Source organism: Podarcis bocagei (genome assembly GCF_964188305.1).
Source record: "Podarcis bocagei genome assembly, chromosome: 5".
Classification (NCBI taxonomy): Eukaryota; Metazoa; Chordata; class Lepidosauria; order Squamata; family Lacertidae; genus Podarcis; species Podarcis bocagei.
The window spans coordinates 29,944,215-29,970,365 of record NC_138129.1 but is presented as its reverse complement, the minus strand read 5'-3'; the positions used below and the strand labels follow the sequence as shown (position 1 = coordinate 29,970,365).

General features: G+C 40.9%; 1 protein-coding gene and 1 long non-coding RNA gene across 2 annotated transcripts in view; one reads left to right on the top strand and one right to left on the bottom strand.

The window, feature by feature from the left end:
* The window catches only part of PIGU (phosphatidylinositol glycan anchor biosynthesis class U), a 29,707-nt gene extending 6,000 nt beyond the window's left edge, over positions 1-23,707 (bottom strand). The window contains exons 1-11 of the mRNA XM_081196465.1: positions 23,446-23,707; positions 21,232-21,296; positions 18,375-18,434; positions 15,977-16,039; positions 14,333-14,442; positions 11,091-11,191; positions 10,458-10,555; positions 9,516-9,670; positions 7,475-7,618; positions 4,242-4,366; positions 2,808-2,950 (exon numbers count right to left, since the gene is read on the bottom strand). Of these exons, the coding sequence (XP_081052591.1) occupies positions 2,808-2,950; positions 4,242-4,366; positions 7,475-7,618; positions 9,516-9,670; positions 10,458-10,555; positions 11,091-11,191; positions 14,333-14,442; positions 15,977-16,039; positions 18,375-18,434; positions 21,232-21,296; positions 23,446-23,575 (1,194 nt within the window). The 5' untranslated portion in view covers positions 23,576-23,707. The remainder of the gene's footprint in view (positions 1-2,807; positions 2,951-4,241; positions 4,367-7,474; positions 7,619-9,515; positions 9,671-10,457; positions 10,556-11,090; positions 11,192-14,332; positions 14,443-15,976; positions 16,040-18,374; positions 18,435-21,231; positions 21,297-23,445) is intronic.
* A 328-nt stretch (positions 23,708-24,035) lies between these two features.
* LOC308588463 lies at positions 24,036-25,034 on the top strand. Its single transcript, XR_014008792.1, has 2 exons — positions 24,036-24,283; positions 24,894-25,034. It is a non-coding gene; the product is annotated as an uncharacterized lncRNA (long non-coding RNA).
* Positions 25,035-26,151: the final 1,117 nt, after the last annotated feature.

Here is a 26,151-nt window from a genome sequence, read left to right as displayed (position 1 = left end):
GGAGGGAGATAAATTGAAATTACAAAGTTATGAGAAAATGAAACATAAAGTACAAAATTGGTTTCAATATCATCAAATAATGGAGTTTTTCAAACAGGATAGGAAAATTGGCTTCCAGGTGGAAAAATCAAAACTAGAGACTGAACTGTTAGAACCCAATACTAAGAATTTATCAAGAATGTATAACTTGCTGCTGAAATGGAATACACAGGATGAAACAGTTAAATCGGCTATGATTAAGTGGGCACAGGATATTGGTCACAACATTATGTTTGCTGACTGGGAATGGTTGTGGAACACCGGTATAAAATTCACGGCATGTAATGCCTTAAAGGAAAACATTATGAAAATGATTTACAGGTGGTACATGACCCCAGTCAAGCTGGCAAAAATTTATCACTTGCCCGATAACAAGTGTTGGAAATGTAAAGAGACTGAAGGTACCTTCTATCACCTTTGGTGGACATGCCCGAAGATTAAGGCTTTCTGGGAAATGATCTATAATGAAATGAAAAAGGTACTTAAATGTACTTTCCCTAAAAAACCAGAGGCCTTTCTCTTGGGCATTGTCGGCCAATTGGTGTCAAAGAGGGATAGAACTTTCTTTATGTATGCTACAACAGCAGCAAGAATACTTATTGCAAAGTATTGGAAGACACAAGATCTACCTACTCTGGAAGAATGGCAGATGAAAGTGATGGACTATATGACATTGGCCGAGATGACAGGCAGAATCCGTGATCAAGGAAAAGAGACGGCGGAAGAAGAATGGAGAAAATTTAAGAGATACCTGAAGGACTATTATAAACTTGATGAATGTTAGAATGTTGAGGTTTGCAGGAAAAAAAGGGATACAGTGACATAAGAACAGACTATAGAAAAGATTAAGATGACAGAGCTTGGAAAGGAATATTTAGAAGTTGCTAAAAAATTATGGACATTGGAATGCAGAAAGGGGGGGTATGGGGGAGTCCCGGAAAAGAGGTTTATGAAAAAATGTTATGAAATTATACGTGTTTGTATGTCTTTTTAGGTGTTTGTTTGTCTTTAAAAATTTTTGTAAAACCAATAAAAATTTTATATATAAAAAAAAATATATAACATATCAGTTAGGGACTGCAGAAAAACTGTTGTTTCACTAATTAACCCATATCTTTAAAGCTGTAGTTTGGATAAATATCACAGGGCCTATTGCTCTCCAGTGAGGTTCCTGAAAGTGATGTATTTCTAACGATCTCCTCTGCCTTTGTACCAAACACTCACAACAGTTTTTATTCTAATTTCTTTAATATATCAGCTTTTTTCTTTCTAAGCAAGCCCAAGTTAGAAGAATGCTCAGTGCAAATGACCAATTTGCCAACCCCAGAGACTGGCAAAGCAACTATATGTCCCTTTTAATATTAAAATAAGCATTTAATACCTTCCAGGAGAAAAATCAAACCAAACTGTTCTGCAAGAAATTATCTTGAAGCTAACAGGAGATCAGCAACAGGGAGAAATTTAATTGTTTTTGTTGGAACAGAAATAGATGCAATGATGAAATTTGGAGAGGGGCGTTGCTTCAAATGATGAAATATACAATTAAAGTAGACAGATGGAGTAACAGGAGACCTAGTCTAGAAGCCAAAATCTCCACTGAAGTGGATTATTACCTTGATGTACTCAGCACAAGGAGAGCAAAAGACGACTATGTGACACCCTTTTGGCATGAGCTTACATACCATGCAAGGATGCACAAATCATGGGAGGCCCACAGTCAAACCTGTAATTCCCCGCTTCCTACTAGTTCACAGCAAAATCTGCTTAATGCAAAGGAAATTCGGAACCTCTGATACAGAACACTCCAGCACAGTGAGCAATACAGCTAAGAAGGAGATCTAAAGCAACTGCAAGATTGCTGCGGTGCCCCTTCCCATTCCTGGTGACCCAACATTTAGTAATAGTAGAACACTCCTGGCTGCACAGTGAAATGTGGTGAGCCAGATAAGAGCAGCTGGGTCCAGGGAGCTAGCAAATCGAAAAATCCACCTATAACAAGGGAAAGCAACTGCTTTTCTAAGCTGCCATGCCCCAAGTCAGAATGTACAAGAATAGCATTCAGATAACAAAATCCTGCAGTTACACTTCCCCGTTTTTGTTCTTATGCCGTATAGATCTGGGACCAAAAGAGAGACAGGAAATGCAGGACAAAACACACAACATGAACACATTTTGACAAATCGCTTTTCAAAGATGAGATGCTAGCTAGGCAGCCCTGTCTTTACTAAACATAAAATATGCACCAAGAAAACATGAATAAATTATGAAAACTGAGCATATCTGACTATATTATTATTAAATTTATTCCAGGCATTCATTATATAGGAATTTAGGAAGTAGCTTCATGCTGAGACAGACCATCGGTCCACTTAGCTCAGTATTGTCAAAACTGGCACAGGCAGCAACTCTTGAGGATTTAAGACAGGTGTCCCTCCAGACTTTACCTGGAGATGCCGAGGTTTGAATCTGGGACCTTCTGTATACAAAGGAGATATTCTCCAACTAAGCTCCGGCCCATGGGACAGGCATGGAACTGTGTGAGGCAACTTAACAATGAAATCTTACACATCCCCCTCCGACTCTGGAGATTTCACTAGATATTACACATGCGCGTGCGCACACACACATGTGCGTGCACACATTTTCTAGCCTATTGCTGTAATGCCAAGATTCCTATGATATTTGATTTCTGTGTCCATTACAAAATCTGTTACAAGGAACTTAAAAGAGGGCTACTTAAACATCACCCACCACCTTGTTTTACTAACCTGTCCTACGTTGAACGTCAAAGTGATGGCGTAATAAAAATTTGAGTTGGCACTTCCTGCGTAAATCCAGAGATGCCATAAAACCGGGAAGAGCAGGGAGCAAACAATGAGCACACAGGAAAGGATGAAGACATTCCGGAGGACTGCAACAAAAAGCAGAGGCGTCATTAAAAGTGGTTAGCTGGTATCCTAATGAGTCCTTGGCATTCTACCATACCAACTACAATGGGGTGGCAGATACTAATTTAGAGGGTTGTTCCAGAGACAGCTGCTATAGAAATCCCTCTAGTTAGAATAAATAATTAACTACAATTCCTGTGTCACATGAAAGCTTTGACAAGCTTATTCTGCACTCATTTCCCAATGCCACCACCCCATCGCTTCCACATTTTTTATTTGAGCAGGTGCAACATACAAAAAGTCTAAGCAATAACACTGGAAGATAAATAAAGATGGGGACTGAATGGAAAGCTAAATTTGGACCAAACTTTTCCTGTCTTAAAATACAATGAAACATTTTGTATAGCTTTTGTAGAGCATTTCCTTTTTTACTTTTCAGACACACTAGTCATGCCAGCACAAGACAATTCTCATAACTAATATTGGTTGTTGGTGAAGCATTTCAATTTACTTACTTGCTTCTGACATAGCGCCTTTTAACAAAAAAATATAAAAAATCCCAAGGTGATTCACTGACAAAACCAGTTTAAACATTTTTAAAGTAAAACTGGGGAGGGGGGGGGAGGTTTTGGAAATTCTTTTTATGCATTCTGATGAAACTAATTAGCTTTCATGATACTTGATCCTACCAAAATTGCTTGCATATCAAGGCTGAACTCAGAAGTGAACTAAAAAAGAATCAGGTTAAATTCTTAATCCAAAATACAGTCGGCCACAGCTGAACGATTGAGATTACAAAACCTGCCCCCAAGCAAGTCACTGCAGGAAGAAAAACAAATGCTTCCTGTTGTGAAAGGAGGCTGGATCACTAGAATTTGTCAACGTCATCACAGCAGGCAATTAAAGCCATCTTGAAGAATGATTTATTCTCAGTCTGCACACATACAGGGAGGGAGAAAGAAGAAGAGCAAGTGTCAATTGCAAGCTGCAGCTGAGCAGCCAGAGTGATGAAATGCCAGAGCTCTGAGCTGCAACACACACATACACACTCCGGTCCAATTTTAGATCAGCACAAACGAATCACTTTTGAATTCCACTGATCTCACTGGGGAAGATAAGCATGTGCTTGGTTCTCTCCTACTGAAACCAAAAGGTCTTAGAACTTTGGCTGAATCATTCCTCTGTCGTTTTAAATGCTACTTTACGCTCGCTTTCCAACAAGGAACGGCAGTCACTAATGGCTTTTCCAAGGTGGGCAAAAAAGACCGGATTAGGGATGGAGGAGGGGAAAGAATAAAATGCAAAATAACTTACACTGATACAGGTGGCTCCAGAGTGGAAGGAAGGCCATGTAAAGGGCAATGTCTCCCACAGTTGGGTAGGACTTGAAGATGGAAATTATGGCAAGTTGAACAAACATGAAGAAGATGGGGTGCTCCCTAGAGGGGAGAAACAGAAAAGACTGTAAATAACTGGATGGTGTAGATGCTGCAGGAATGGTAGAGGCTGCTGTACTATCAGTGTAACCAGCTGGCCTTCTAACAGCAAAATTAAAACCTTTAGGCAGGGATAGCACCATTTCACACTGGGGCGGAAAACAAATGTTTGAACACTCCCTGCATCAAAGCTCTTTGCTTGGGGAAATCTGCCATGTCAGGATGGAGCCTAGCCTTCTGTGGTTTGTGCTCCCTGCCACCAGGAGTATTTAAAATACAAAACCTGCCCCCTCCTTCTTCCAGCATTCAGACATAGTTTACCCTCACCTGTGATATATACACTCTAGCTATGAATTTTTGTCGTATTGCCACCATTATTTCATTAGATGACATCATAGGCACTCAACATGAGTACAGGTTTGGTAGCGTAAGGAAACATGGTGGACAGAATTGGGTGTAGACAATGACAGAGGCAGCAGAATGCATGTGTGCAGAAAGACCACAACTTGAGAGTCTAGCAATACAGTCTGAGAGAGGGGCAAACTCTTATGCTGTACCCTTCCAATGCACGAAGCTCTGACAGCCACACCAATGTGGTTTAGCAGCTAAAGTCTTCAAGTAGGACCTGGGAGATGAGGGTTCAAATCCCTGCTCAGCCATGAAGCTCACTGGGTGACCTTGGGTTAGACATTGAACAGTATTCCACATATTTGCACAAGGATTTCTGCTGGTGCAAAGGCAGATCCCCTCCCTTTCCTCCACCAATGAGCGTCGTGTGCCATCCCCAAATCTTCTCCAGAGGGTTAAAGGAACCCCTGGAACGTATTTAAGGGGAACAGAGAGGAAGGAGAACATTCTATAGAACAATGAGCAATCCTTGCCCTGACAGAACATTTTCTTATCCCTACTTTGACTGAAAGCCACTCTCACAGTCTTATCTACTTTACAGGGTTGTCGGGAGAATAAAATGGGGGGGACGAGAGCCACGTATATCACCTTGAGCTCTCTGGAGGAAATGGAAAAATAAAATAAATCTCCCACCCTTCCACCAAGAAACTCAGGAGTGGCGTGAATGTAGCTGTCCCGATTTATCCTCACAATAAATTGCAAGCTGGGTGACCAGTGAGCTAACTTAGGCCGAGAGACTTGCCCAAGGCCACCCGCTAAGATTCATGGCCTGGCTCCATTGCTCTACCTCCCATACATCACACTGGGAGTCTTGTGCAAGAAGCAGGCAGAAGCATCGCTGCCTTCTGACTTCGACAGGGCAAAGATGATGCCTACAAACTGAATGGCAATCGCATCCCTTTTCAGAATAACTTCATGTGAGACTGGGCCTATAGTATGTGTTGTGGCTACAGTTGATGAGGAAAGGAGATATTAAACTAGATTGAAATATCTTGGCAAAGTCAGACTGACCACAGTTGCTGGGAAGTGAAAGCATGGTGTGAAAGGGGCAGACGACAGTGCCTTCAAACTGAGAGAGACTACTGTGCCATCACACTGCAGTCACAATATGGGGTCACATGAATCCCTTCCATGCTATTCTTAGCTTTGCAAGCACATGGGACAGGCAGAGTGTGGCATGACTCCAACCAAGAAGGACAAAATGGATCTCCCAAGACTGCTACTTAATAATGGAGGCTTCTAGGCTTCTATGCATTTCCTAGGCATTGTTGCATTATATCTTCACAACCACCCTGTGAGATAACAAGGCTACCAAGCTAATTTCACGGCTGAGGCCAGGGTATTTTAACCCAGGTCTTCCAAGGACAAGTAAAAAAAACCACAGTGACTTTAAGTTCTGATTTGCACAACTATGTATAGTGATTTCTCAAGTTTGATCTCATAGCTTTCATTTTCAGCACTTGTACAGATAAAATATAGCTGCAGAGGGAAGCATTCACCTGAGTCCCATCAGCGGAAGCCCTGCATAAGGACTTCCACCTGCACAGTGGGGTTTCTGCCTTCTGCCCCCACATGCACCCTCTGTCTCACCAAATTGCCTCTGTTGACCCACGGTCAACAAATCAATACACAACATGGCAATGCTTTGATAGCGCCTCAGAGACAGCTTACTTATTTTGCGAGCAAGATGCTTTCATAAGATGCATGAAACAGATTGACAAAGTGGCACATTTATGAGCTGAACAACTCTGAACAGTCTAGGCTCTTAAGCATATAACTACTCTCATTTTTAGATTGAACTGTTATTATGAAAGTCTTATTTTAATATCTTAATTTTTTTTATTGCAAACCACCCACTTGAGAGGCATACAGATACCTAAATAATAACAATAAATGAAGTTAAATGATGAAACAGCCTGTGTATAGTTTTGTAACAACAGGTTGTGACACATGAAACCTCATCCATACTTTCGTATCTTTTTCGTCCTCTGTAGCTCCAAATTATTTGAAAGACACAACATTTCTAATATATAAATAAATAATGCATACAAAGCAATGTTTATGTCACTTTATTTAATTTGCATTTGCCAGGGGAAGGGGATCATATTTTGAGCTACACAGCACTATCAACCCTAACTACATCATTATTCCTCAGGAGGTATAAAGGAGTTAAATTAAAACCTCAAACTCAACACTGAATAATTCTGCTGTTATATGCAGAGTCCCTTTTATACAACGAATAAGGCTCAATTGTAAGAATGGCATCAGACATGTAAGAAAAACTTACGTGTCTTTGCTCCATCTCATTTGAATTGGATTGCATGTGCTGTGTAAGCATGCTATGGCTTCATGATCCAGGTGAGAACCATGGATAGCAGTTGAAGATTCTGGCTGAAACATGAAGCCAGCTATGCGGAATGCAGCACATTTTTCTCTTACACGCACAGCATTATGTTAAACCAAGCTTCAGCTAAAAGAATAATAGTGATGTTCAACAAGGATTAGCCAAACTAAAATGAGCAATAAGAGTCCCTCCAGAAGAGAACACTGATCACTCCTGGTGATGGTTTTACACTACCTTGCACAGCAAAAGCTTTTGTCAGCAGCATTAAAAATTAACACTCCTGGCCAGCAGAAACTGAGGAAGCAGCAGCAGCAGCAACAACAACAAAGAGAGAGGCAAGAGTAAGAGAGTCTACTTACTTTAGTTTCACCGACAAGGGAATAGTATAAAAGAAGACGTTGATCTGAAAGACGCACACAAAAAAGAGGCTGAAGTGCTCAAACATTTCAGCAAAGAAGTACCAGAAGAGGCCGACGTTGGGTGTCAGGTCTGGAACGGAAAGGCTGGAATGGATGGCACAATGTCACAATCAGGGAGTATAAATACAGCTTAGTAGAACAGTAGATCAACGAACAATTAAGAGTAAAAACAGCATGTTAAAGACAAAGACATTACAAAGACCTGGGACTGCCTTTAAAAATGGTTCAGAAACTTCAATTGGTGCAAAATATAACTGTCCACCCACAGGTTGTGGCTGGGAAGCTGGAGCGTATTACACCCGTATTGTACCAGTGTCTGAGCCTGATTGAAAGTGCTTGTGATGACATTTAAGGCCCTAAATAGTTTGAGACCCAGCTTATATTTAAAGGACCTCGTTCCCCGCCTTAAAATCTGCTTCAGGTGCCCCACTTAGGTGCTCACCTATAAAGATAGGCTGTTGTGCACATGGAACAGGGACTTCTTGGCTGTGGCCTCACAATTTAGAACTCAATTCTATATGAAGTTAGGAAGCCTCCATCCTTTTGCTCCATCCTTTCTAAACAGGCCTTAAAGATCAATCTTTTTACTGCTGCTTTTAGCAGCTAGTCTGTATTTCTCTCTCTCTCTCTCTCTCTTGCCACACTCATGTCAGTTTCTGCTGGGTTTAGCAGTACTTTGGACTATTTCAAAGGTCTGGTTTTTCATCTAGTTATAACACTGCACTGTGGTTTAGCTTTTTGTATATATATTTGCAAACTGTTTTGGGAACAATTTGGTTTGAAAAGCAATCTATATATTTTTTTTAAAAAATAAACAAAGCATTGCCTCCCCCACCCACCCAAAGCTAGGCTTTCCCCCATTATCTTCACTATGGCATTTGCAGTTCCATTTCAACCGCAAATTTATTTCTGTGGGAAAACAGCGACACCTATTGGTCATAATAGCTTATTCAAGGAACACCATTGTCCTGTGTTAGGTAAACAATAATGACTCTGAGAAACAACAACACCACAATGCACTGGGGACAAACATTTAGTTCCACATCTTTCCATTTCTAATGTTTCAGGTTGGAATATCTGGAGGCTGTGGGGCTTCTCATCTTCCCACTGTGTGCAAGCACATTCTGCATAACCTGTCCATAGGACTGGTGCCTTTGAGGCAGTGCTCCTTATAGAATCATAGAATTGCAGAGTTGGAAGGGATCACGTGGGTCATGTAGTCCAATCCCCTGCAATGCAGGAACCTTTTGCTCACGTGGGGTTCAAACCCACGACCCTGAAATTGTGTGACTCATGCCCTACTGACTGCGCTATGTATCAGAAGCTATGCTTACCTAAAGGATGTAACAAGCAGAGCAACATCAGGTATTGTTTATTGCTTTTCCTTTCATGTTAGCATTTAATACATTGAGCCCACACATAATCTAAACTCCTCTTAGACATTGGCTTTCTCCAGGAATTGTGACTACTTGAATTAAGAATATAAGATGATCCTTCTGGATCTAGTCCACTATTCTGTTCTCTCCATGGCCAATCAGATGTCTATGGGAAGCACACAACTGCTCTTAAAGAGCCTTTGAACACAGCTTCTCTTAATTTACAGGATCCTCATTATAACAAATATCAGCCTTATGAATGCTTGTTATCCAAACATCATTGCATGCTCCTCAGTTAAAATGCCAGTACAGCGCTACATAATTAGTACTGTACACTAATTTACTTGAGCTCCTGTTTATCAAGCATCTTCCAAACCATCTTCCAAACTGTTTATCTTCCGAAAGTTGCGCTATTCACCCAGCAATGAATCACCCCCAATTAACATGACATTGAACAAACATACGTATCTTTTAACAACAGGAGGCTTAATTCAATATTTTAATTGTTCTACTGTTTTGTGTTCTGAACTCACAAGTAGAATAAGAAGCTCTTAAGGGGGATGGTGGTTTTATAGATGGACAGATCCAGTACAAGTTCTACTTACATGAAACCATACACAGACGGAATAAAATCCCAAGAGTTGAGGAGGAAGAATGAGAGACAAATAATCACCACCAGGCTTCCCAAATACAGAGCTGCATACTGCGTGGTGTAAAGCCAGAAGCCTTTGCTTTTCATTTTCACTGGTATGAACTGACGCTATTGGGGGAGAAACAACATCACAAAGTAAGTGTTTTGAAATGGAAACATATAATATGAAAAAAACCCCCACCTTTTCCAGATCAGGGTTTTCATATTTATGGAAGAGCGCCTGTAATACAGAAGGCACTTGTATTTTAATAATAGTGCAAAATCCTAAATATCTGGGAATGGTAGAGTAACAATGGGCTAAAAACCACTAAAAATGGTTTGCAATCTCCAAATCTTGGGAAAATATCCTGCGCCCTCTGACTGAGAACCTCATTTAATCTGTTTTACAGGGCTGTGTATATACATGAACAATTAAAGATTCCAACCGCATCTGACTCCCTCAAGGGAGGGGCCATTGACTTTCCCTCAAGAAAAAGAGAAGCCAGATGCTTGTCATCTTCTACAGAAGGGCAAGAAAGAGACTTGTTGCCAACTGCAGGGCCTTCCTAGACTTAGTCTTAGGCTAGACTTAGACTTAGAAGAAAAGACAGTCATCAAAACTCTCCCCACTTTAGCTAGATCAGCACAGGCAAATGCCTGGTGTTTCACAATTTGCTCAGTAACATTGGCCGTGAGAGAATGGAAGAGTGCTCTGTCTCAGCTAAGGCGAGCTGAAAACAACTTGCAGGTTGCTTTCCAGTTTGAGCCGTCTGCCCCCAAGGAAGTCTTGCAAACTGTTGGCAACCGGTGCCATTGTGGTATCTATTGGTTTGTGTTTGCTGCTCTTTCTGTTTGCTGATGGTTGATAGGAGAAGCTGTATTAAAAACATAGCTTTTGCTCCTGTAGAATGTTTACCTGCAATAAATACAGAACGGCTGGTGCAAACAAGGTGAGAGGGTACAGGGACTGGTATGTTGCTAAGGCCAGAAATACAGCACTGAGCAAGGCACTACCTGCAAAACAGGAAAACAAAATAATTGCGACAGCTAATAATCACTAGACTTTCCATACTCAAACAGACTTCTAAAGCATTTGGTCAAAAAAGGAGATTGAAGGGTGCTAAGACAAACATTCCCTCCATGTAAACATTGCAGGTCGCCAGATGGAATGGTCTTCCCTCTCCTCCCTCTGTGTGCTTTTAACCTGACAATACTACACACACCCCAAGCCAATTTCAAGGGGCATGTAGGGTGGTGGGGGGGATGAAGACCCATTGCACAAGCGGAAGTCCATTTCTGCCTCTGGCCCTGCCCACAACTGGCAATGTGGCTCTCAGAAAGCTGCCCAGACATGAATGTGGCCTTCAAACCAAAAAGGTTTTCAGTTGTGACATCAAAGACTGCAGAACCACAAACCTATCTGCGATCTGGTTTGCCTGACAGCTCAGACACAACCACACAGTTATTTTCTGCATTTAAAGTGGCACATTTTTCAACTGTTATAAAAAGAAAAGCTAAGAGGTACGCCCGTTTCCCCCAGATCAATTACCTTTAATCGTTGCCAAAATGAAGAATGCAATTACAGTATTGTTGATGGCACAAGTGGACTTTGCAACGCAAGACATCACAGTATATGGATTCAAGAGATAACTGGAAAAGAGCAAAAATGCAAAGTCAAGGTCCCAGAATGCCTACTCTATCTTCCACTTCATCCTCTGACCTAGTTCTTCTGTGAATCTTTGGACTAACTCTGTATTTGCATCCCCAGCCGATACAAATCTTAATTATGCATAATTGTATTTGCACATTCACCCTTTGCTTATCTAGCCTCTCCTTTCCTTCTCCTTCATCAAAAGGAGGTTATAAGCTGCTTAGGGTAGAGACTTGTACTTTTTCTTTTTGCTTATGCTACTCTGTACATTAAGGGCACTGTATAAAACAAGCAGCTGCAGATAAGGAGTTAAAACAAACGCCAAACAATCAGGATTCTGCCATCTCTTTTTTATTTCTGGGTTGTGCATGCTTTGTCATCCAAGACCCTGAACTGAAATGGTACCTTTGGGACCCTGCCAAGTTAAGTACTGCCCTTGCAGACAAACCTATTTTCCAGCACAGTACAAGACAATTACAAGAATCTAAGGAGGAAAGGAGAATGTTAGAGGAGAAAGAGTACATTTAAAATGCAATCTCATTCGGAAGAATGATGATGTAATAGGGGAAACTGCCCTTTTGTATGCAAAGTGAGTTTGGCAGAGGGTGAGATTAGGATGGGTAGAGGAATGGAAACTTTATATGTAGCGGAACTAAGAAATATGAGTTTGAAAGGGCTGGATTGATATATTTTATACTGATTCATTTTGCACACAACACTAAGTCAAACCATGATTTAGTAGTGCAAACGAGCAAATGTGTGGGTTCCTGGAGAGAAAATCATGGCTGCTTTGCTCCTCCACCAGTCTCGCTGCTGAAGCTGCGCTACTGTGAGTTATGCCATGGTTTGGCCTAGCATTACATTTGAACCAGAGTTTGTGACTCAAGACAAACCATGAGCTTTAGCCAAGTTTCTTTCCTATGATTTAGCAATCATGGTTTGTCTGGGGGAGATAAACCATCAGCCCACTGTCAAATGTAACCCTAACCCAAAGGATGGCTTAGCTCACATTATGGTAGTGATAGGACCAGAGTAACCACCATGTTCTCTTTGGGAACCAAGGTTTGCTTATATAAGCTACATCATGGTTTGGCTTAATGTTACATGGGAACCAGGTTGATGAAGTATTAGAAAGATTATGTTTTCCCTTTCTCCCTATGCATTTCTTCTTTCTTTTATGCATATTCTTTTTGATTAAGACTACAATTTTGTACATGCTTATCTGGGAATGAAGCCAGTGGGATATACTTCTGAGCAGACGTGTATGTGATTGCACTGTCAGGCTGCGAGCCTTTCAGACCTTGAGACTTCACCTACCTATCATTCCCTCTAATTGTAAATTTAGGTGGTGAATGTAATAATAATAATAATAATAAAATAAATAAATAAATAAAAATTATTTATACCCCACCCATCTGGCTGGGTTTCCTCAGCCATTCTGAGCAGCTTCCAACAGAATATTAAAACATTGTTGTAGCCCACAATGGTCACTGAGAAACAAAAGGGGGATATTAAAATGCGCAGGGAAACCCTGAGTTTTGCCAGAGTACAGGAAGACCCCCAAAGGGGCAGCTCCCTCCCAGAAAAGCTCAATAAGGACTGAGCATGTTCAGTAACCAGAGAATAATTATTGTCTGCAAGAAAAGAAAAATAGAAATGGGGAAAGACTGAGTGGAATGGCCTGGGGGAAGAGGGCATGGCTGGCTGGCTGGCACACTGAACAGAAGCAGTCTTACTGAGAGATGAGTATACGCTGCAACACCTTGATGGAGGCCCCACTTCTTAATGTACAATTACTGATACTTGTCCTTCCACATTTGGTAACGGATAAACGGTAAAAACAGGGGGGAAATAGCATGCAACATCTTTAAGAAAAAATACGGTCTGCCACTGAATAGGTTTTATTAAAGAAATTAAGGGAACACACAGAAGATGATTCAAGGACAATTATGTGCTAACAGGAGAACACTTACAATGGGGTGGATTGCAACTGTGTGGGTGGCAGGCTTTGTGGGAGGTGTTGCAAGCCTTGAACACAGCTGAGTTAGAGTGGTTGAGAGATTACAAGATTAAAAAGCACACAGACATCACTGTATATCTTCCAGAGGATGGTTCTTTTTAATTATTTTAAGATACAGTTCCTTAATTTTAAAAAATAAGCAATTCAGTTGTTTCTTTTCACTAGGTTCAAAAGGGAAACACAGATAGATTATTGCTCAGCAGGTGAGATTCTGGGTGAATCATTACCATTATAATAAAACTATTAGGAATAAAGACACAGCAAGATAAGGTGTGTGAGTTAACAGCCCTTTCCTTGGGTGCTATCCTGGGATAGGCCCCAGGCAGCTCCTTCAAGAAATTGGATCAGGGCAGGAGGAAGGGGAGATTCTCTGTTTCTGAAAGTCAAGCTTGTGAAGATAGTTTTGGGAAAGGAGTCTGCAATTTTAGCAGAAGGTAGTACACCATTCATTGGGTCCATGAAGCTCATCCTCTTTCCCTCTTGTTGGAGGGACAAGAAGGAAAGGGCAGAAATGTTTACTGGGGGGAAAGAGAGGGGAAAACCACAAACCATAACAGTCTTGTGCACCTTTGGAATGGACAGGATGGTTGTGTTGCAGACAATGCTCCAAAACATAGTTTTGAGAACTGTGAATGAGCAGTGGGCTTGTATGCCATTTCCTTCCTAGGCCTCTCCTCCCCTCGTGGACAGGGCATAATTCATTATTTCCTGTCTTAATCAAACCATAGTTTGCTGGTTAGGAGATGGTATGCTTGGCAGAATGAGGAGACAGGAAAGCCCAGCTGTGTGAACAGGATTCCACTAGTACCTCTCTGGATCCAAGCCAATATACAGTGGTACCTCGGGTTAAGTACTTAATTCGTTCCAGAGGTCCGTTCTTAACCTGAAACTGTTCTTAACCTGAAGCACCACTTTAGCTAATGGGGCCTCCTGCTGCCGCCACACCGCCAGAGCACAATTTCTGTTCTCATCCTGAAGCAAAGTTCTTAACCCGAGGTAATATTTCAGGGTTAGCGGAGTCTGTAACCTGAAGCGTATGTAACCCGAGGTACCACTGTAATTAGTAATAACAAACGTTCTGTGTATTAGAAGATTTTTACCCACTGAAGGCAATACTTACAACAGTGCAACCTTGAGAGGGATATAGTACATTTCCATGGGGGTCCGAATAAGCTCAGCTGCATCAGGTGCATATTTATCCAGTTCTATTAGTAGCTTTTGCTTCTTAAACTGGATAGGAAAGAAAAATGAGGTGTCACAAATCACTGTATTTGTATAAGTTACCGAGCCTCATTATTGTGCTGCCTGAAGAAAATTTCTTTTTACTATTGCCCAAAGCTTATAAACTTAGTACTTAGATTTTTTTGTTACTACCTTTTCACAGGCAGAACTACCGTATATTGCGTGGCATGAACATCTACAAACCACAGCAGTTTCCCCCCTCAACATTGCATCAGATTCATTTGAGGACAATTTCAGAAATATATTGATGTAATTATATATTTAAAATGTCACTCGCTAGATAAATCAATATTGACCTTTCAGAAGAGAGAATTCAAAACTGCTTGAATTGCAAGCATTATAGCTTCAGTAGTTTCCTTTCAGTTTTCATGAGTTAATAAGGAAAAGGTCAAGTCACAATCTAGATTGAGATTTATTGGGTGGATACTGATTGTGTGTCTCTGCCTCCTGTTTGTACTGGGAAATGATTCACCAAGATAATGGGCATATCAATCTATATTAAGGATCTCTTCTACTGACCATAAGGAAAGTATTATCCTCTCCTTTCCAGAGAGGGTTTTTAGTTTCATATTCCGTTCCAATGGTATTTCAAAGCGATTGGTATGGATTAATCAGTCCTGCTGGAATACTAGACTAGACTGGCTGAGTTGGGACAATCATACCTTGAAGCCAAAATATTTACAATATTTCTCCCCTGCATCCACAGTCCCTTTGTGCTTTCTGTTGCGAGCAAACAAACCATAACATCTCTAATTAACCAGTTTCCCATTTTTCGTTCAAACTGGGAAACTATGGTCACCAGCTTCCAAGCAAGCTCGAATATTAACCTAACTTCAAACCAGGACTTAATGTCCTGGATTGTTATGGTACTGGCAACTATAGTCTCCCAGTTTGGATGAACTGGGAAGCTATAGTCAAGTAAACGCTTCTTGGTTTAAGCACAGCTCATGCAGTGGGAAGGCAAAGGGGAACAGCAAGAAAAGCAGCGAGTGCTGTATGACCTTGTCTGCACTGCCTACTTACTGCACATGAGGCATGCACTGCAGTCAGCATTGAAAAAACTAGAAGAGTGGGTGCAGGTATTGCCATGTGCCTAAGAAAGGCTAATTTCCCACTCCAACATCATGCTGCAAAAATACATTTGGATGCAAATCCAGCAGCAACGTAACAAAAATGGAGCTCATGAGCAGAGTCAAATGCAGCTTTTTGCCCTCTCTTGCCCAATTATTGTCCTGCTTCCCTCTTATTCTCTCTCTCTCTCTGTGTGTGTGGTTTCAGTACCCAATGACTGCGAAATAATGTAACTATTGTGAAGATCTGTGACAGTAAATATGTCAATATGTGGGAGCAGATATTCATACACCAACAGATGCGCAAATTACACCACATAGCAGGTGGGTAACCCAACAAGTAAAGAAAATGCTTATTAGAAAGAAAAATGAGGAAAGAGAAGACAACACACAGCAAATGCCCTATCAATGTGGACAGTAACCAAATAAACAAATGGCACATGTTTACTTACCGTAACTTTGTTGTAATCCTGAACGGCCAAATAGAGAGCGACAGCAGTCAACATATCTGTAATCTGAAAAAAATATCACCAATATTAATGAAAAACACTTGAGATTGTAAAGGATCACAATGAAACATGTTACTTTACAAAATGTTTTTTAAAAAGTAACATCAGCTTCTGAGGCAATTTGCAATGTTCAGGAATGCAAACATCATGGGCCAAAAACATATTAAAATTGTATTTTTCTACCTGCAAGTTTAAATTATAATGAGTTGATTTATATATTTTTAATTCATTTCTACAGCACCCTATTTTTATTTTTTAAAAAATTGTTGTTGTTGTTGTTGTTGTTGTTGTTATTATTATTATTATTATTATTATTATTATTATTATTATTATTATTACTACTACACCTACAATTTACTACCCACCCTTCACTCCAAGGCTCCAGGGCGGGTTATAACAATTAAGACGCATTATTAAGAACAGTTTAAAGCAACATAAAATACAGAAATAAGGTGGGTTCTAAAAATATACATCTCAAGTGTAAAATTCCCAGTATACCTCAGGTGGGTTACAGTAAAAAAACAAAATAAAACAAACCACAATACTGCATAAGCATAAAATCCAAAACAGAATAAAGCCAGCAGAAGAATAAATACCGATTTAAAACTGGCAATGAGAAGCAACAGCAGTTCAAAAGCTCTTAAAAGTCCTGAAAATTTTAAGATTGGAAAAAAATGAGAAAAAACAAAGGTATCTGCCTGGCACCAAAGAGGCCACAATTCAGACACCAGGTGGCAGTACGGCGAATAGTCCAGAACTGAGGTTCCATAGCTGTTCTTCTCTCTGGAAGCCACCCAGCAAACCTCAATTGGTGGGAGTACCTGCAGAAAGGCCAGAGGAAGGCCTCCAGGGAGCAGGCAATCCTTCAAATTTAAGATTTTAAAGGTCACTATCAGCATTCTGAATTGGGCTAGAAACAGACTGGAAGTCAGCATGGATGGTAAAATACTGGTGTAATGTGATCATATCAGCCAGTCCCAGAGTTAACAATCTTGTAGCCCTATATTGAACCAACCAAAGTTTCTAGATCACGTTTAAAGGCAGTCCCAGGTTTAATACAATATCACTGGCTCATCAATCTCCCTGGAAGAATCTAGGAAACTGAGCATTTTGAGAACCTAGTCGACATTGGAGCTCATTCATCAAGTCCCACGCGAGTTCAAACAGCTTGACAAACTCTGTTTCAGAGCTCATCCATGCCATCATGTTAAATGTGTGATAATTGCAGCTGTGACCTGATACTTTGAACAAAAAAGAAAAATTTATCACAGGTGGGTCTTTTTAAATTCAGGTAAGATTGGAACCAGATAGCAGAAGTATTTGTTTGTGAAGAAGCAAACCCCTACCACACGGTAAATTAAGATTAGCATTTTACAGCAATTTCACAACTGAGAAAACAAGTATGGTGCACACCTGTAAAATGCAATGTATATAGGCCCAATGTGCAGAGTCTATGCCATTTTGGTCTGTATGCAATGAATGTTATACATATACACCACATTCAGACATGACACCCACAAATGGACACCCCAGAGGTATCAGATGTAGGAAAGTAAGGTGTGATCTTACTTGGCCACTATGCATAGGAAATAGGTAAGGGTAAGTATAATCCAAATTTGGCAGTGACAGGAGTGCCATGAAGTCAAGCAAAATTAGCCACACCTCTGATCATTTGTTTTACCCGTATTTGGCGCACAAACACTATTGTAACTCCAATTATATAACATGGGAGAAGTCCTACTGAAGTCACCAGACCTTTGCATTTGCTTTTGTAGGAAATTATTAATAACAGGAAAAGTAATGGGAAATTACTAATTTTTGGATTCTTCACTATCTCTAAGGCAGTATAAAAAAGCAATAAAGCTGGGATTTATAAACTCTCCACTTCTATCTTTCTTGGCAAGCAAACATGCCATGATAACTTTTTTTTAAGGAAAAAATAAGTATAGATTGCAGCAGGAATGGAAAACTTTCAGGAGCCATGGAAGGATGGATGGGAAGTCGATGGAACAGAATTATTTATTTATTGAATTTATATACTGCCCGATACCCGGAGGTCTCAGGGCGGTTCACAAAAAATATGGATTGAGGTAATATATCTAATTTTTTTCCTTTCCCCCTTCTTTTTCTTTCACTTTTTTCTTTTTTAATCTTCAGTTCTGTATTTTGTACTCTTAGAAATTCATGTGTGTGTGAGAGAGAGAGAGAGAGAGAGAGAGAGAATTTATAAGAGTACAATATATATATATAGGAAAGTGTACTCTACATGCTCAATAAAACAAGGAATAAGCTCTGAAAGAGAGGTAATTGAGCTGTGGATGAAAATGAAAGAAATACTTACCATAAATACTAGCTCAGCATAATCAATCAGGAAATGAAAGAGGTATATTATTAGTGGAGTCTAAGGGGGGAAACAAAGAGAGAAATACAATTAACCTGAGCAAACTGCTTTCAAATCAAAGCAACACACACACACACACACACACACACACACACACACACACACACACACAAACAAGCACACCTATTTCCTGGAAATGACACAAAGTCTACACTTTAGGTTCATATAATCGTGTTACTTAGGGATGCATTAAGTTAACATTTACTCAGAGCAGACCTATTGAAATTAATAGACCTACATGAGTGATGAGTATGAATTGCAATGGGTCTACTCAGAGTAAAGCTTGGTTGAATGCAACCCGTGGTATCTTCAGAGTATGGCATGACAAGTAATGCAGAGCCACTAATCCAGCTATCATTCATATCTGTGCTAGGAACCTATTGTAACTAGACCAGTGCTGCAGCCATGGTTGACGCTGTAGCTGTGGCGTTTATGATTGCTCCTGACTTCCTGTGTACTTTGTTAAGTGCCCCACAAGTGTATACACCATGGGTAGGCAAACTAAGGCCCGGGGGCCGGATCCAGCCCAACCGCCTTCTAAATCCGGCCCATGGACGGTCCAGGAATCAGTGTGTTTTTACATGAGTAGAATGTGTCCTTTTATTTAAAATGTATCTCTGGGTTATTTGTGGGGCCTGCCTGGTGTTTTTACATGAGTAGAATGTGTGCTTTTATTGAAAATGCATTTCTGGGTTATTTGTGGGGCATACGAATTCGTTCATTCCCCCCCCCAATATAGTGTGGCCCCCCACAAGGTCCGAGGGACAGTGGACCGGCCCCCCGCTGAAAAAGTCTGCTGACCCCTGGTATAAACGCTGTACTGACATAGGCAAAGAAGGGCAAGGAAGAGAACTGTTATTCCCAAAGGCAACTTGAACAGCCCCACAGCCTCCTCTTTGGAGAAGCTGTGCCTTTGCCTTTAATATTACAAGTAGGGACTCATAAGCATTGAGGAAAGGGGAGGATAACTCTTTTGTGCCCCTCTTCTTGCCCCCCATCCAAAACAAATAACCAATTGCCCTTCAATATCATGCAAGCAAGCATCCCTCACACTCTGAAAGTGTTGGGGATGGGAACAGGTGGAGAACATCTCCTGCCTCCCCTCCCAAGTTATAGAACCTATCTGCATAAGGAGTAATTTGGTGGCATATAGGGCCAAACTAGAAAGCTCTTCCCCCGTCCCCCATCAAGCATAAGATTGCACTTTAGCTACCACCCTAATTTCAATTTTATCTTACGGGTAAACGTAAAGGGACCCCTGACCATTAGGTCCAGTCGTAGCCGACTCTGGGGTTGCGGCGCTCATCTTGCTTTATTGGCCGAGGGGGCTGGCGTACAGCTTCCGGGTCATGTGGCCAGCATGACTAAGCCGCTTCTGGCGAACCAGAGCAGTGCACAGAAACACCGTTTACCTTCCCGCCGGAGCGGTACCTATTTATCTACTTGCACTTTGACATGCTTTTGAACTGCTAGGTTGGCAGGAGCTGGGACCGAGCAACGGGAGCTCACCCTGTCGTGGGGATTCGAACCGCCGACCTTCTGATTGGCAAGTCCTAGGCTCTGTGGTTTAACCCACAGCGCCACCCGCATCCCTTTTATTTTACGGAGCAAACACCAATTGCTTTTACATTTCCAGTCATGCTCCAATGATAATGCATAGTTAGGTCAGCTACTGCCTTCTTCAGGCTAACAAATAACAACAAATCCTCTGAGTTTAGGCTGGACAAATAGGATTTCCCATCCAAAAGAAGTTTATATAGCCATTATAATTATGGAAAGCTGTTTCTGGGGGAAAACCCCCCTGGGTATTTCCTTCCTTGTATCAAGGTGATCAGAGGAACGGGAGTAGGGCCAACCCTAGTATTAGGTAGAGTAATAATAATAATAATAATAATAATAATAATTTATTATTTGTACCTCACCCATCTGGCTGGGTTTCCCCAGCCACTCTGGGTGGCTTCCAACAAAGATTAAAAATACATTAAAATGCCACACATAAAAAACTTCCCTAAACAGGGCTGCCTTCAGATGTCTTCTAAATGTAAGGCAGAGTAAGAGTAAGGCAGCCACTTTGGGCAGCAAGTTCTGAGGAGCAGACAGAAGCAGCAAGATGTGGGAAGACAGAGCTGTGTGTGTCACATGGCCTGGCCTGCACTCCCAAGCCAGCCTACCTCCCTAAACTGCAACTGCTGGCATTGTACCATCACCAGTGTTGAAATAAAATCCAGCTGTCAGACTGGTCAACTCATGTACTGTACATGGAAAGGTTGCCATCTTGACCTTTGCCTCAGGAAGTCTTGGACCAGTCCTGAGCAGATCTTTGTGAGCTCCCTGTATGCAATTCTCACTCACAATGTGGAAGTGTATTGGCTCATTTATTTTAATTAATATTTTATAGCAGTCTTTTCATTTGAAAATAAACTTCCAGAGTGAGTAACAACAGAATAAAAGAACAAATTACTTGAGAACCAGAGCAAAAGTATCAGTTACTTGAGATTCAGAGATTCAGTAACTTCCACAGTACATTGAGGAAAAGCTGGATGAGGATATGAAAGATGCAGACAACCCTTCCATTCCCCAGATTGCCCTGTTACACTAACTGTCTGTGCACATATAACTTCAGTAAATTTATTAGATACCTTTTTCTTAAAAAATTTTTTTGCAGCAATTAAAATATACCAAGGACAAAAACAATGCAAGACCCTCCACATCAGTTACCATGCCCTCTTGACTTCAGAATTTCCAAGATAAATAGCATTTCAATATATTTTATAAAAATGAATCACTGCATACTTACTTCATGAAATACATCACCAGAATATGGAGACACGCCCAAATCAAGTAAGGCTAGCCCCTCAACCACTGAAAAAAACATGAAAAATCGCAGTTTTTGGTTTAAATGTTTAAATGCCCAAGATTGAAAATAGTGAGGGTTCACTCATATAGATCCAAACACAAATTCACCACTTAAACATGTATTATTATTTTATTAGTTATTAGTTATTTTTACATTAAAAAGTCTTAAAATGACATTGACAACAATAAATCACAGCATATAAAAACAATTTAAAATCAGAGTAAATTTGAAAGACTAACTACACAAGACACAGAAATTCTCATCCAAGAGTAAATTCATATGGGCAAAGTCTTACCCATCCCACTAATTGATGAGCATCACCACAAGAGACAATTTTAATTAAGCAGTCTTAGCATGGCACCTAAAAACTGACAGAAATGGCACCAGGAGCACCTTCCTGAAAATAGCATTCTACAGATGGCGGGGCAACACTGAAAAGGCCCCTTCTTGTTTTGCCACCCTCCACTCTTCTCTCAGGTGGGCCACACAGAGAACACTGATTATGATTGCAGGGCATGGGCTGGTCCTCATGGGGAGAGGTGATCCTTCAGGTATTGCTGTCGCATGCGCTTTAAAGGTCAAAAACAGCATTTTGAATTGAATTGTTTTTTGTTTTGAAAATTTTGCTGACCGTTTTGTGTGTGTGTGTGTACATGCATACATACATGTGCATTTCATATAACTCAGGCATGGGCAAACTCCAGCCCTCCAGATGTTTGGGACTACAATTCCCATCATCCCTGACCACTGGTCCTGTTAGCTAGGGATGATGGGAATTGTAGTCCCAAACATCTGGAGGGCCGGAGTTTGCCTATGCCTGATATAACTGGTACATAATACTGTACTGGATGTCAGATGACATACTTCCAGTTGCCAGAGTTTTCCATTATTAACTAACACAGAGAAAGCAAATTATTATTTCTTTTATAACAAAAGTTTTACAAAGGAGGTCATATTTTTAGCTACCAATTTTTTTGATGGTAGCAGCTGGGTAAACACCCCCTGAATGTTATATGTGCCTTATGTGGTATTTGATCACGGGGAAACAGGAGGACAGAAATAAAGTAAAAAGAAATTCGAATGGCTTTAATTGTAACTCTTTAACAACAGCAAACATTTGACTAGAGCTCAGCGGGTTGTTTTCTGTTGCTCAGAAGAGCCCTCTTCCTATTTACACCTTTTTACCAAGTGGCCCTTTTCTGCAGACATTAATTGTACAGAGAGAAAACAGAGTTACTTCTTTTTGTTTCGTTTACTTTGCAAGCTCCTGTGCCCTTGGGACTTGAAGAACAGGTAAAAAGAAATTCAACAAATTAATTGGAAAAGCTTGCAAATACCAGATAGGTTTAGGATTTAAATATGTAATGTGATGAATTAATATGTTTAATGCTGAACTGGAAAAAATATGTTACATGATTAAGTTAATTTTATAAGAATATTGGTTTTGGAAAACCGTTAAAATGATATACAGTAACCTTGGGTTAAGTACTTAATTCGTTCTGGAGGTCCGTTCTTAACCTGAAACTGTTCTTAACCTGAAGCACCACTTCAGCTAATGGGGCCTCCTGCTGCCGCTGCTGCACGATTTCTGTTCTCATCCTGAAGCAAAGTTCTTAACCTGAAGCACTATTTCTGGGTTAGCGGAGTCTGTAACCTGAAGCGTATGTAACCCGAGGTACCACTGTACACTGAAATTCAACCGGGGGATACGTTACTAAGTTTGGTTTAAATACGGTTGAGATTTATGTTTGTTTGTTTGTTTGCTTATTTATTTTTTTTGAAAATCAATAAAAAAATTGGGAACAAAAATTCAACAGGTGAAGTCCCCCCCCCCCATTAGTTACAGTACTGTTTCTCCATGCGAATAAAGGCTTCTGCCATTCAATGGGAAGAGGAGCCCTTTTGGCAACCTCTCCCGCGGGTGCACTTTTTGAAACCTTCTCCGCGCCCAAGGAGCGCTTAGTACCAGGGCACAGGTCGAAGGGCGGCGGCAGATCGCCCACGAGAGGTCCTGGGTCCGGCCGTCAGAAAGCAGCCCACGAGGAGGGCTTGGGGTCCCCTCCTTCGAGGGAGCCACCCCAGGAGCGGGCGAAGATGCCCACCTTCCGCCGCCTACAACCCCCCGCCGCCGCCTCCTAACCTCAGGCCTCTCACCTCGCTTCCAGGCATTTAAAGGGGACGCGACCTCCACCCTCTCCGAGATGAGCCCGGCCAGGCTGGAGCGAAACAGCACGGCCCGAACTGTCACGGCCACCAAGAGCACCAGCACCAAGGGAGCCGCCATCTTAGCGGCAGGACACACCGGCCTATGCCAGCGGTAGTTCCCAGGCTCGCCCCTACAGCTGGGCGTCTACAGAGCGGGCTGGGGTGAAGAGACTACAACTCCCAGAATCCCATCGGCTGAGGAAGCCTTTACTTCCCGAGGACCGACGGCAAGAGAAGCAGGACAAAATAAAGCCGGGCTAACAACGAGCGGAGAGTTGCTCTTCTTAGGGGAGGGCTCTGTGTGCGTTGTTTAAACTTGACCTTCTTTACAGATAGGTAGCCGTGTTGGTCTGCCATAGTCAAAATAAAAAAATTCCTTCCAGTAGCACCTTAAAGACCAACTAAGTTAGTTCTTGGTATGAGCTTTCGTGTGCATGCACATGCACAGTGTATCTGAAGAAGTGTGCATGCACACGAAAGCTCATACCAAGAACTAACTTAGTTGGTCTTTAAGGTGCTACTGGAAGGAATTTTTTTATTTTGACCTTCTTTAGTTACAGAATCAGGATGCTTCCTTATTTCAGCAGCAGACGTTATTTCACCAACTCAGTGCATTTCAATGTCGCTTCCCTGAAGCAGATGTCCCCTTGCAATTTCCAATTCATTCAAAAACTCCTACAGTCAGGGGCATATGCGTTTACCTGGGAGTAAGCTCCCTTGAACTCCATGGGACATTTATAGGATTTTTTTCTGTTAGGCTGCAGTCCTTTTACCTGCCTAAATGGAAGTAAGTCCCATAACTAAATGAGGCTTGCACAGGGTTGCAGTGTAAAGCTTTGTGACATTTAATTAAATTAAAATTAATTTTAAATTAAAATTAAGACGAACCTAGTGAGTCCACTTCATTAGATGCATGAAGTGAAGTGCACTGGAGTCCATGAAAACTGATGCTATAAACAAAATGTGTGAGTCTTTAAGGCGGCACAAGACTTTGTTGATTTTGCTACCCCTCTGGAAATAAGTATATACTACCAGTGCTTTTTTTTCTTTAAAAATTGTTTAGGGGTACTCTCATTTTCCTACTCATATTGAAATACTGCCCCTCAATGAGGCCAAACTTAGATTCACGAAATGTTTAGGGGTATGTGTACCCCCGCATCCCCGTCCCCCCGAAAAAAGCACTGTATACAATCATACAACAATCAGTTTATTTTCCGCTAATGTTCCTTATTTTGGGATAAACTACATGAGTCTCAAGGGAATGTTTAAATGCACAATAACTTGTTTGGAGACTCTCTGTGCACTCTGTAAGAAAGGGGACTACAAATTATAGGCTTCTTCAACTGCTACAGAAATAATAATTAAAGACTAATGTAGTGCTTCTGCTTTTACTGCAGGTGGCATCATGGTATATACTCATTCTGCAGGGAGTCAGAAGCTGAATACCTCTGGGAAGATTATGCTTTCTTTAATCTTACTGGAAAAGTTACTTATTTAGAATTTCACTAATTCATTACTTATAAATTTCCTTTGGTGAATCTTCCAGTTGTTTCATTCATTTTGTTCATTTTGCCATGAGTGTAAAGTGCTAATATCTGGAATACATAATTTAATTTAGGAACATCTCCTTTTTATATATAAAAGCTATACAAGCTCTTTAACTTGAATGTTAGTAAACAAAATTTTCTAAAAGTGCTACTGATCCAAAGAAATGCTTCCTGTGCAATTCAATAGTCTAAAACTGCCTCTGAATTTTATTAACAGACTAAATTTAACAATCTGAGCATCTACCGGTAGGTGGAGTACTATGAAACAAGGCTTCCCAAAGTGTGCGAACTTCCCTACAACATGACAAAAAAGGTGAATTTCCTCAAGTATAACTAAGTCAAAACAAAGACATAGGCATGTTTAGATAATGTTCAACCTAACACAACCTAAGAAGAGCAGGGTGGCAGAAAAGATATTATACAACATGTATTAAAGTTCTAGGGGAAAAAGAAAGCATATAAAAATAGGTATTATCTCCATTAATCACACCCATCAGCATAACCCACCCAATACAAATGCTTATTCATGTTTGTAGTATATCTTTTCTCCAAAGTGCTCAGCAGAGCACACTGGCCATTTTTATTTTCACAACAGCTACTTGAGGTGTGACATAATGATCGACTCAATGAGTTTCATGGCTGAGCAAACATTTAAACCCAGATCTCCCAAGTCCATTAATTATGACACACTTGACTTGATCTCATGTTCTGCTAAGCTGGAGGAGGAGGTTTGTATTCCAAACCAAAGCAGTATATACCCATTTGTTATGTGCACAACCTACAGTGGGGGAGGGGAAGTCAAGGATAGACTTGATAAGATTTCCCCTAGCAATGTCTTATGTTTTCTCATGCCTAATCCATAGGATTGTGCATGTCAAATTTATCAGTCTGCTGCGCTATGCATGTGATCACAAAAGGACAATTATCTTGAGGCAAGAGCACCTAGGAAATCCTAATACCCTAACAAGGCAAGCACCAACCATATGTCACTTCCATTTTGCCATTAAGACCTTGTTTAGTTGGATCTTAACAGCCAACATGCATGCAGGCACGCACACACACACACACACACACACACACACACACACAAACACAGACAGAAATAAAT